We start from the raw sequence: 12,424 nt of genomic DNA, 5'->3' as shown, positions 1-12,424 counted from the left end.
GAAGGCATCAGTTGACTGACAATCCCGCAGTCTAATCCAGAGAGCGAGGATGCACAGCAGCGGTGATTTGTGTCGAATGAACAACTTCTTTCGACTGTGATTGACAAAACCCTGCTAACACTTTGTTCATCAAGCCCTTGAATACCATTATTTACCCCGAAACCGTCGGGTTGATCGGCACAAATTGAATCCAGACCAGGACCTCGCAGACGTTACGTCGGGACAATGGAATCTAACGTGATGCCGGACAGTTTCCGCCATCAAAGGCTGCAGCCGGGCATCGGGTTCGGTTCAGGACCGACCGGGACCCTCCGCTCCTCTCTCCGGCCCGGGGTTACGGTCCCCATCGCGCCGCTGTTGCCCTCCCCGGCCTCTCTGGTCGCTTTGTCCGGGCCTCCTCCCCCGCTGCCTCCGCTGCAGCTCCACAGCCTGTACGGCGGTATCGGAGCCGGGCTGGGGCCGGGGGCGACCGGGCACTGCAACCCGGGGAACCCGGCGGTGCTGAAGGAGGCGGTGGAGGCGGTGGTCCGCAGCTTCGCCAAACACACGCAAGGCTACGGCAGAGGTAACGTCCAATGGCGACAATGCTGTTTAACGTCGAGATAAAGGAGATGAAGGAGATGAAGGAGATGAAGGGGGTCATGTGTGACACATGGTTCCGCGAGGAGTTGTGAGTAGCAGAAAGCTACTTTCAGCTTAGCAACAGAAAAGAAACATGCTAACGTTGTATTCCACTGAAGTAACGTACATGTTTAACTACATTGTGTCAGAATATATAGGTTAGATAGATTTATATATACCGACTTAATGTTGTTTTACCGTGTTTTATTAATGTTTATTTCTGGAATCAAAGTTTTCCCTTTGATATTTACACACGTATAACATCGGCTTCATTAAAGGATTAACTGCTACAGACCAGGGGGATTACATTTACGAACAGTACGCTGTGATACTATTAACTTGTTTCACATAGTACTTCTCCGGTTCTGTAATGTAATTGCATATCACGAAACTGATTGTCAGTAGCAAACGATGTAGTTTTTAATCAAAGTGTGTTGTCTATTCTCCAGACTATTCTTCTTTGTAAATATTGCCAGATGGATGTAATTTGCAGACCTAACTTGTTAGAGAAAAAAGAATGAATTTCTGATAATCCATACTTATGATTGAAGCTATGCTCACATATATATATATATATATATATATATATATATATATATATATATATATATATATATATATATATATATATATGTGTGTTTATCACTACAGCTGATTGAACTATGCATACAACTAGCATTACACCAAAATCTGCTATACCCTTGGCCGGTGAGCTAAAACAAGTGTTCCTGTCTGCTAATAGGATTTATTTCTGAAAGGTTGTCCCTCTGTGCTCCTGACTAACAGCTTCTTCCTCCCTCTATCCTATTTAGGCTCCTTAACACCGGGAACTGTGGTAGCACCATAAAGACTGCTTACATTTTTTTTAATCTTAATGTAACTCCAATTTTGTGATTTGTTCTGGGGAAGAAAATGTGTTGGGTAACCTATCTCATCTATATAGAGAAGCACATGTCATATTTGGGTATTCGGCACTATTTATTTCCCTTACATTATATTGTAATTTGGGGTTTTCCACATCCCAAAACTAATAACACAATTAAAGTCATTCTGTCAGTCATGACTGATTTTGTTATCATTTTATGTTATAACATGTTTGATATCAACTTAATAATCGTACTCTATTTTTAGGTTTCCCTGTGATACCAGGCCACTGCCACATTGTGGCTTTGAGTCTGGGCCATTGTCACATGTTTCCACTATCTCCTGATATTTCCTGTCTTTTTATTTGATCCCTTTCTTGAACCATTTTGATGTTCAAAAATAACTTGGTCTGGGTCTGAATGTGGCGTGTTGAGCCTGCTTCAGGTGGCCCTTTATTTAGGGCAACTTCTATACATAAAATTAAATGCATTTTCTGGACATCCCATGGCTCATCATGTATGTAGCACCAGTTAACAGTAAGAGCAATAACATTGCAGTTTAGGGATTTATATATCTGATGTCAGAATATGTCTCCACTTCTTTACAGAGGCCTCTTTAGTCACAGAGCTGCAGCCCTAAAATGCACTGATTGGGCTGCAGACTGCAGTGAACAAGGCTGCTTGTGTTTCAGCCAGAGCTCAGCAGGAAAGAGCAGAGGGCGAACAGAAGTCAACCAGCCCTGAATAACATTGGCTGCACTCACATCTCCCTGCAGATCCAAACCTAAATAATAATTTCTTATTTTTACTGCTTTTCCTTGTAGTTTCCTTTCGGAGGACATGACTAACTTTCTCGCATGAGCACATACAGTGTAGAGTTGAGGGAGTGTTTCTTTAAGCAGCTCCTCCCAGGTGGTGCAGAATGTCCTCTGAGCAGCCATCTGAATATTTTCAGGAAAAACCTCTGACATCCTTGAGATGACCTTCCTCCCACCCTTTTTCCATCTTTGTGTTCAGAGAGGAAGTTTCAGAGCACAGTCAGGGACTAATGGCACTTTAGAGTTTGTTGACCACACTGTGACAAGCCTTCTTTTCTGTCTCTGTGCCCTCCAGTAAACGTGGTAGAAGCCTTACAGGAGTTTTGGCAGATGAAGCTGACAAGAGGGGCCGACCTGCGGAATGGAGCTCTGGTTGTTTATGAAATGGTCCCATCCAGCAGCCCGCCATATGTTTGCTATGTCAGTCTTCCCGGGGGCAGCTGCTTTGGGAGTTTCCAGGTACCTTGTCTGCATCTTGTTAGCATGATGGTGATTAGATCATCACAGTGATGGAGTTTTGTTTAAATGATAATTGTGTGTTGGATAAACCCTTGAAACGGGACAATTAATGTAAGAAAAATGTCACTCTTGTGCCATGTTTCAACATTACAACATCTTTGTAACTGCAACATAACAAATATGGGTGCAAGACCTCAAAACAGCAAGTTAAGGTCTACGGACACTGTCGCTAACTTAATAACTCCACATAAACACTGGGTGGCTTTATATTTTCGGCTGCATATCCGTGTTTCTGATTCTATCTGACCACTAATGCATGTTTTCTTCACTGTTTGACAGTTCTGTCCCACCAAGGCAGAGGCAAGACGCAGCGCCGCCAAGATTGCTCTGATGAACTCTGTTTTCAATGAACATCCCTCTCGACGGATCACAGACGACTTCATTGAGAAGAGCGTCAGTGAGGCCCTGGCGTCTTTCAATGTAAGTTACGTAGTAACTTATGCTCAAGTCTTTAATGGCAGTATGTTGTGGTGATATATAAAAAACAATGAAAGAACAAAAATAGACACATATTTACTTACTTATATTACTAATGTGTGAATGTATCGCAGTTGGCAACATGCAAATAGCTATATGCAGAACAGAAGATATCTGATACCAATAATTGATGCTTTGAAGGTTACTCTGGTATCAATTGCTATCGGTGGCTTCTCATTATTTTATTCTCAATATTTCAGATAACTACCCCCTACCAAACATGTTTATCCTACATAAAACACACATTTTAGAGATCCTCAACCCAAACATCTAGTATTAGTCAAACTGTTGTTTGGGCCGACACAGCATGCTGACATTAACTAGTAGTTCTTTCCAGGGAAACAGAGAAGAGGCGGACAATCCCAACACAGGAATTGGGGCTTTTCGCTTCATGCTTGAGTCCAACAAAGGAAAATCCATGCTGGAGTTTCAGGTGCGTGAAATTCTGTGTCGTGTGAAGCACCATTTCCTGCTCCTGAGACGCACTTGAGTCGAGTAAAAATAGCACTGGCAATGTTTGAGCCCAGAAACGTTTGACATTTGTTCAGCATGTACACAGTGTAACAAAGATAGATCAATGTTTTAAAGAGTTTTCTAGTTTGTATGCCTCTAGCACACCAAGAGCTAGCTACTCCATCGAGGTAACATAAAGTAGTTTCAGCCAACATGTGACCTGATTCTCTTTTTACTAAAAGCATGGAGCTTGAAGCCAGAACATTTTAACCCTATGTATAAATGGAAATAGGGAATCTGAAGGAAGCACGCTTGGTTTGTAAAACGGATTTGCTACATGTTGAGTGTCCTGAAGCGAATGTAGTTCTTAATTCTCGCTGGCTCAGATGTGTTTGTGTTTCAGGAGCTGATGACCGTGTTCCAGCTGCTGCACTGGAACGGGAGTCTCAAAGCCATGAGAGAACGACAATGTTCCCGACAGGTACCGCCAGTCATCTCACTGATGGGTTCAATTATCCAAGTGCAGTCGTAGTTTTCAGCACTTTTCATCAAGTTTCCTAAACAAACAAACTCTGTCAAATCTTACCCGACAGGGCTTGACTTGTGCAGACAGATTACAGATTTTGGGGGCCATTGCTAGAGAGCAGAGAGGAGCTGGAAAATAATGTCACGGCAGAAAAAGCATTATAAATACTAACACAGCCTACCAAAAATAATTATCTCTAGGTGCGTTAAAGCATATCCTCTTGTTGTACAGGTGACATGTGAAACAAGTTCAAATTATTGAAGCACCAAACCTTCTTTTGACAAATTCTTATACCTCCAGGCTATCTGCAGAAATTAAGTAGAGATCCAATACCAGTGCTCTCTTTCCATCACCTTTAAAATCGCTATAGACTGTGTGGAATTCAGTGGGATAAATTTGATGCGAGGTAACGTGAGGCCAAGGATCGCTGTAGGGCTAAATACTGAGTTGGCAGCTGGAACACTAGCTTTCACTTTCTTATTTCATTTGCAGGAAGTGCTGGCTCACTATTCCCACCGGGCTCTGGATGATGACATGCGGACTCAGATGGCCGCCGACTGGGTGAACCGAGAACAGAGTGTGGCGAGCACTATTGCGCTGGAGGTGGCGTCGACGGAGCGAGAACTGGAGGACGCCAGGCTGGCGGGCAGAGAACTGCGTTTTTACAAAGAGAAGAAAGACATCCTGATGTTAGCTGTGGGCCAACTCAATGCAGCCAACACGGCCACGCTGCCCTCACACTAAACCTGCCGTCCATTATGGAAACATGCCTTCACACTACGTGGGATTCATGGTAACAGTATTATCCCTTCATAGATATACAAGTGCTGCGTCTGAACTTTTATCTTGTGTTTTTTTATCTGACGACCAGGTAATTAGGCCTTGACTTACAGTATGCACATCCGTCCATTACACAAACACATGCCGCTGTAGGCGTTACCTCTTTGTGCCTAGTGATTACAGGATATCAGTGCTTTTTTTGTATTACCTGTGAACTTGCTTTGCATTCAACTGACTGGGGTTTATATGTTTTTCCTTATTTCATCCTATATTTACTCGACCTACAGAAACACGCAGCCTGCCTTTCATCAGTGAATGTACGGGACATAAGTTAATATGACCCATGAAATCAAACACATTTTATCAATGTAAGGACCATCAAAGTTTGTTTCTTTCATGTTTTGGGTGTGTTTACTTGTGTATAGTATTTTTGACTGTGGCAAGTAAAGGAGGTAGAATGTATGGGTCTTAAAACTTCAATGGCAAGTACCTTGTGTCTATTAATAATCCAAATATTTCTGGAATGTCACCACTAAAACAGCAAAATCTACAACAGGATATAAGATCCCACCTTATAACCCTTCCTTTATGGGGACACAAACTCTGCCTGTTTTAATGAGAATACAGTGTAAATATGTGCCAATTGCATTCTCAAATAATACCAGAAATTCAAGTAAGCATTGAAAACATTGTTATTTGCTTATGTAATAATTTGTGGGTACTTAAATGTCAGCAGGTGACTGCCAGCAGCTCAGGTTTTTGAAAAATCAGATATTAGACCATTACTATGATTTCTTATTTTCTTTTTGAAGACATTTGACTATTTTAATGTGCATTGTACGCTTGGTGACCATGACACTAGCTGAATGTATATTTTTAGTGGGCTATCAACTAAAGGTTTTGTAAAGTGATACATTTAGACTAAGACATTAGTCTTGTGATACAGGTTGTGTTGGTCATGTGCTTCATTTAGAGGAGTTAAAATAGTTGTTGCTTCAGAGACTAAAATGGAGGTCGGGATCTCAGCAGATACAAAGAAAAGAGGGGGATTGTGGGTAAAATGTGCAGGCCAAAAAAGAAAAAGTTGAGGAATCTTTTGTTTTAAAAAAAACGATTTGTCACGTGTGAGTCATTGTGGTCGTTACAAAACACTACCAGCACTTGTGGTTTACGTGTTCTTCTCTCTTTTTTTTTACTTATGGGAAGGAGAATCCGTTTGTTAGCAACACAATGTATGTAACTCGCACTTATCACCTTTTAAAATGTTTTTATGTTGAAAGACCTGATTTCGTTTGTACTGTAAATGTGATATCTTTATATTTCTCTATATATCTAAAATGTATTGAATACATTATACAGATGAAGGCATTTCAGTGAGTAGCTTTTTGAGGACCCTGTGGAAGTGAGTTTAATTGGTTGGATGGAAATGTGGGCACTGATTTATGCAAGTTAAACAGCAGGGGGGGCTCATTCTCACTGCTGAATGCTGGATTGTCAACAGCAGAAACTGATTACGCTAAGTTTTGGGGAGACGGCAAATAACAAACAAATCAGCAGAAATTGAGTATGATTAAAGACAGATCTAATTTTATTATTTTATTGCTGTGTCACTTCCCTGGGCTCATTGTGCCTTCATTAAATTGGTTGCATTGTAACAGTTAAGACTCAAAACTCAAAAAATGCATTCATTAAATGAGGTCTTTAAAAGATGTTCTACTCTGCTTTACAATGTTTTTTTGTAATTCCATGTAAAGTTAAAATGATGGATTACATGTTATATTACTGTTACAATAAAGTTACTTTGAAGGAATAGTTGGACATTTGGGGAAATGTTCTTATTCAAGTTTTGGCGGAGAGATGGATGCCATTCTCATATCTGTGCTTTACATATAACGCAGCAGCCAGCGAGTTGATCTTAGCATAAAGGAAGGATGTTTTCTAACTCTAATGTCAAATTATTCCTTAAATAGGTTACATGACATTAGATTATGAAGGATGTATTCAATCTTACTACCTTTTGGTATACATTTGTAATCATATATATTGTTTGTTTGGTACTCAGCTTGCAAAATATGTGTGCAGCACAAAATGTTTTTGTAATTCCGTCTTCTTGGAAAAGAACATGCAGCTCTCTTAAATAAATACTGAGAATTTGAAATAAGACTTTTTAATTGATACAATGAACACTTTGACCTCACAATTATGCATCTTGAACCCTTTAATTTCATTTTTTTCACTTTTATTTACTCCTGCTCCAAAAATGTCATCTGCAGATAGGTTTTCTAAATGATTCAGTGATTTTATCGTCCATTGAACCAATTTGGTTGGATTTGAAATGTTTTTTTGGCATTTTGTTTCTACGTTAGATGCTTATTATGTGTATTTTCTTTTCATTTGTTTTACCACAAGCCATTAATATCCGAGTTCTCTTCTTACAATACCTTTGACCTTTTTTGTGATCATTATAAATTATGGCTTTTTTAAACAATTGTTTGTGCTATCCCTTTTATTAAAAATACCTTGGGCTTTGGGTTTCATGCATGTTATGTTGATTACGTTTATGTTTTTATAAGTTTCATATTCTATACTGTATGGTTTTCTAACTGTTTCTGATGGCCCTTATTGTATGTATTTTCTATGAACATTTTGTATTCCATGTTTATACTTTTATTAGATTTATATGATGTCATTAAATGGTTCATACAAATACGTATCAATTGGTCATATTGCTTATTTTACTGCATAGTGCTAGGACCAAGTTACTCTAAATAGATAATGGTTTGTCATGTTGTATTGGTGTAAGTGTAATTCACACTCATGAAAAAGTAGCTTTACAAAAACATAAAATGTACACAGTTTACATATTGCACACAAAGATAGTGTGCTACAAAACATTGAACTTGAGCTGTGTTATAAATAACAATGCAAGCTTTATGAATAATATGAATGTTTATGAGTCCCTGGTTCCTTTTTAAAATATTCTTTCCACATGTAGGTTCCAATGTGTGGATGATGTTAGCCTTTGTTGTGGATATGTATGCTATTTTTTGTATGTTTAGTTAAACATAACAACGAATATTTGGTTTGATGTAAAAGTCACTCACTTCTTTAACCAAAGAGAGCATAGCCTATTATATTACAACCAAGCACTTGAAGTATGTTGTCACTTTCTTTTTTTCTATACTGTAAATTGTGTAAAATATAGCTTATTCAATTAGCAAGAGATTCTTAAAAACGATTGCAGAAATATGTTAAATTATTTATTTATAATTTCTTACTTCCGCATCCGACACACGGACAGGAAGAGGCGGGGCCTCAGCGAAGACGCTCGTCTGGCGTTGTTCATTCAACATGGCAGCGGGACCAATTTCAGAGAGAAACCAAGGTAAAGACGTCTTTATAAACGCCCTTTCTCCCTTTCTTTAAAGTAGTTAATGAATCTGCTTCTGTGCCACACATCAAATTGCTCACCTTGTTTTTAAGACCTGTTAAACTCATAGTTTGTAGTAAACAACCGGTCGGTCACATGGATATGTGCTCACTTGTTAGCCTGGTTTGCCGCTAACTGCGCCATATATTTACGTTTTACTTAACTTAACTTAACTTTGGTATATTCTACTCGTTTGGTGCATTAGAGCCAATGTGTAGCGTTGGTCTCTGTTTAATTTGAAGTATGCCAGCTGTGAGCATATTATAAGAAGAGCTAACTCCTGTTGGCTAACAAGCTAAAGTTAGCTTAGCAACCTCGCGTTAACCATGAGCAGCTAAACAAATGAGCACACTTTGTTATCTTTTCGATGTTGGTTAATGTTCTTTGAATGGTGTTTAATCGGCAAGGTTTATGGTCTGTGGAAGTTTGTATTATTAGTGTTATGAGGTAACAAATGGTAGGTTAGATCATTCATTACTGTTTACTTCAGTTAGAACTGTCAATAAAAGATAAGAAAGCCTTTATTTAGCTCTAAACATTTTAGAATAAGTAATACGTGTACTAATTCTGCATCATTGCATTCTCCAGCTGTATTCAACTATATTTTCCAAAGAACTGCTCTTACAGGCACAAATAGTTTCTTTGTGGAACATTTCCACCCTTTTATTTGTAATATTATATAATAAAGTTGAATAGTGTGTGTATTTACTCATTTAATTATGAAGACAAGAATGACATCTCCAGTACAGGTTACCTCTACAAATCACCAATCCGTGTTAAATGTATATGGGCTCAACATCAAGTTTAATAACATTTTAATACTTTTTTTTTTCAGACGCCACTGTGTATGTTGGTGGCTTGGATGAGAAAGTGTCAGAGCCATTACTATGGGAGCTTTTCCTGCAGGCTGGTCCTGTGGTCAACACACACATGCCCAAAGACAGGGTCACTGGTCAACATCAAGGTGAGTTAATTTTCTCTCAAACTGTGATTGTCAAGATAGTCATTGTCACTCAAGAAATACAACCCTAAACTTTTTGGGTTCCGGTAAAATTTAATTTGCAATTTTTTCTTTCCCTTCAGGTTATGGCTTTGTGGAGTTCCTTAGTGAAGAAGATGCTGACTATGCAATCAAAATCATGAATATGATAAAGCTCTATGGCAAACCCATTCGAGTTAATAAGGCCTCTGCGCACAACAAAAACCTGGATGTGGGCGCAAACATCTTCATTGGTAATCTGGATCCGGAGATTGATGAGAAACTGCTCTATGACACATTCAGTGCCTTTGGCGTGATCCTCCAGACGCCAAAGATTATGCGAGACCCAGACACAGGCAACTCCAAGGGTTATGCTTTTATCAATTTTGCAAGTTTTGACGCATCTGATGCAGCAATTGAGGCCATGAACGGCCAGTACCTCTGTAACAGGCCCATCACAGTATCCTACGCCTTCAAGAAAGACTCCAAAGGAGAACGACATGGCTCTGCTGCAGAGCGCCTCCTGGCTGCACAAAACCCTCTTTCACAGGCAGACAGGCCACATCAGCTGTTTGCAGATGCTCCACCGCCTGCTAGTGCTCCTACGCCGGTTCTAACTGCAATGGGAAGTGGGATGCCCATGCCAGGTATGACCCGAAAAAATGTGGCTAAACATATTGTGTGTTCTCTTTTCAGTAGTTCATCATTTAACACCGTTGCCGTGCTATGCAGAACATTTTCAACCACTTTATCAGCAGATAAGGAAGTATCCCATTAGTAATAATGCAAAATATGATACTTTCAGGGCATCTGCTCACAGACAACATAATGTAGTATGGTGCATATCTGTAACGCTTGATACACAAGCAAACTGGCGATTGGAGCTGTTGGCTTTGCGTCTGAACCATTCCTTGAACGTGACATTTTCTGCAGCAGATTTGTCTATTATACATCTGTACATTTTCTGACATTTAATTTTTTTCAAAACTGTAATAGTGTTGCATTTTCTTGGGGTTTAGCCTGTCGTATACCATATACAGCAGATGCCTCTGATTAATTGTGATGGATTGAGTAGTTGATTGTGGTGACCGGTCTCATAGCGACAAGATGGAAGTAGAGCTCTGTAGCTGACAAATGAGCCCCTTTTATTGTATACTTTTGGTGACTAATGTCACCATACTAACATTTAAAAACAATGGCCAAGATGACTAGTATTTAACCAATTAATTGTATCAGAAGAATATTAAATAAGTTGTAAATTAAACTTTTTCCTGTGCAGGCATGCCACCTCCAGGTTTCCCTCCTATTCCTCCTCCTGGATCGATGCCTCCATCAATGTCCATGTCTCATAATGCAAACCAACAGGGCGGTGGCGGTGGGCCTCCACCCGGACCACCACCCTTCCCGGGCAACATGCATCCAGGTAATGGTCGTTAAATGTTCAAATGTTTCCACAGTGGCTGCAGGTGGGAAGTTATGCAAAAATATACATGTGTAATAGACATATGTGTCCTCAAATACTGTAATGGGTGTTTTCAAAAACTAGGAAATATGTTCCTTGCTGGAGTATGCCTGTAGACTTTATTGTTTCTATTACACAGGTATGTCTCAGATGCCCATGCCCCCTCCTGGTCCTCCTGGCATGGTGCCTCCACCTCCTGCTCCCCCGGGATCAAATCAATCGCGGGCACCACTACCACCTGGCATGCCGCCACCCCCACCTATGGGCATGCCGCCCAGAGCCCCGTACGGACCTCACATGGGTAAGCACCGTGACATCTCCTTGAATCTTTGTTGTAAAATTAAAGTGTCCTCTATCAAAAAATGTGTTTTGTAGATTGGACGAGACACAATATTGCATCATTTGATATGCCTGAAAATGGACTTCATACAGATTGGATTTAGTACTTTATTAGATCCATCTTACACACTGATGTGAAGTTAACTTGTAAGATGTTTATAGGCACGCTTTCAATCTTGAGTGAGTTGCCAGAAAGGCATACCTGATCTGCATTGAATATAATTTTTCACAAGCTATACTAGTGAATTGAAATAGTATAGGATAGGTTTGAGAATATCGCATGAAACAAGGATGCCACATCAAACCATGCATTTTTCAGGAGAAAACTTTATGGATAAATTAAGTGTATCTGGTTTCCGAGATTGGAGAGGCAAAAAGCTGGAATATGTAATAGATCATTATTGCCTATACCAACAGAAAACCGACCAATGACGTTTTGTACATTATCTTTAGACGTCAGTCATGCCGCCCTGTAAAACCTTCTGTTTTTGGTATAAAGAATTTCCCTCACTTTGTCAGTTTGTCTGCAAGTTGTGTCCAGTAATTTGTTGTGTGAACAGCAGTGATTCACACCTGGACCAATGTGGTACTCCAAAAAAATGTGCCCAGCGTTGGCAGGCCTGGCAATACATTTTTTTTTGTCCCGTGAATATTCAAACTATTCACTCTTAACACCGAACCTCGGCATTTGTTTGTTTAGGACGTTAAAACATTGTTTACTGTGGTAACCTTTGGCGGTAGTGATAGCAAATAGTCAACGGTAAAGATATATCATGTAATGACCCTCTTGCTTCCTGTGTTTCTCAGGTCACCCTGGGCCTCCAGGTATGAGAGGGCCTCCTCCAATGCCTCCACCTGGCTACGGTGCTGGCCTTCCTCCTCGTCCTCCTTTTGGCTTCCAGAGAGGACCGCCAATGCCTCCAAGGCCCCCTGGTGTCCCACCCCGCGTTCCTATGAGAGCACCAATGCCACCATAATCCGTCTCAAGCTGTAGAAACGGGCTCTCATTTTTGTTTTTTAAAGATCTTACGATCTACTCAAGTTTTGTAATAGTGACAATAATTTAACCCCGTTTGTATTTTTTTTCTGGTCATTGTACAGATGAAGACCGTCGCCGAATAAAGTTTTTAGTACAAGTTTCTCACCCACTAATATTA

The 12,424-nt window shown here is 40.0% G+C and overlaps 2 protein-coding genes across 2 annotated transcripts; both read left to right on the top strand.

Annotated features, from left to right (window-relative positions):
• On the top strand, positions 1-7,770 carry lix1l (limb and CNS expressed 1 like). Its single transcript, XM_034546040.1, has 6 exons — positions 1-565; positions 2,598-2,761; positions 3,101-3,241; positions 3,636-3,731; positions 4,155-4,232; positions 4,770-7,770. The coding sequence occupies exons 1-6, from the start codon at positions 226-228 to the stop codon at positions 5,019-5,021; spliced, it is 1,071 nt and encodes a 356-aa protein (XP_034401931.1). The 5' UTR covers positions 1-225; the 3' UTR covers positions 5,022-7,770.
• A 579-nt stretch (positions 7,771-8,349) lies between these two features.
• Positions 8,350-12,424, top strand: sf3b4 (splicing factor 3b, subunit 4). Its single transcript, XM_034546033.1, has 6 exons — positions 8,350-8,442; positions 9,323-9,451; positions 9,571-10,113; positions 10,746-10,889; positions 11,068-11,229; positions 12,075-12,424. The coding sequence occupies exons 1-6, from the start codon at positions 8,409-8,411 to the stop codon at positions 12,242-12,244; spliced, it is 1,182 nt and encodes a 393-aa protein (XP_034401924.1). The 5' UTR covers positions 8,350-8,408; the 3' UTR covers positions 12,245-12,424.

The sequence above is a fragment of the Cyclopterus lumpus genome, chromosome 11 (genome assembly GCF_009769545.1).
Source record: "Cyclopterus lumpus isolate fCycLum1 chromosome 11, fCycLum1.pri, whole genome shotgun sequence".
Lineage (NCBI taxonomy): Eukaryota > Metazoa > Chordata > Actinopteri > Perciformes > Cyclopteridae > Cyclopterus > Cyclopterus lumpus.
This window is presented reverse-complemented; position numbering and strand designations above follow the sequence as displayed.

What these genes read in the sequence shown, in the direction of transcription:
- lix1l (XM_034546040.1), top strand. Translation starts at nt 226, where the DNA reads ATGGAATCTAACGTGATGCCGGACAGTTTCCGCCATCAAAGGCTGCAG. An exon ending in GCTGCTTTGGGAGTTTCCAG is followed by an intron (nt 2,762 to 3,100) that starts GTACCTTGTCTG and finishes ACTGTTTGACAG; the next exon opens with TTCTGTCCCACCAAGGCAGA. An exon ending in AACGACAATGTTCCCGACAG is followed by an intron (nt 4,233 to 4,769) that starts GTACCGCCAGTC and finishes TTTCATTTGCAG; the next exon opens with GAAGTGCTGGCTCACTATTC.
- sf3b4 (XM_034546033.1), top strand. Translation starts at nt 8,409, where the DNA reads ATGGCAGCGGGACCAATTTCAGAGAGAAACCAAG. An exon ending in AATTTCAGAGAGAAACCAAG is followed by an intron (nt 8,443 to 9,322) that starts GTAAAGACGTCT and finishes TTTTTTTTTCAG; the next exon opens with ACGCCACTGTGTATGTTGGT. An exon ending in CCCGTACGGACCTCACATGG is followed by an intron (nt 11,230 to 12,074) that starts GTAAGCACCGTG and finishes TGTGTTTCTCAG; the next exon opens with GTCACCCTGGGCCTCCAGGT.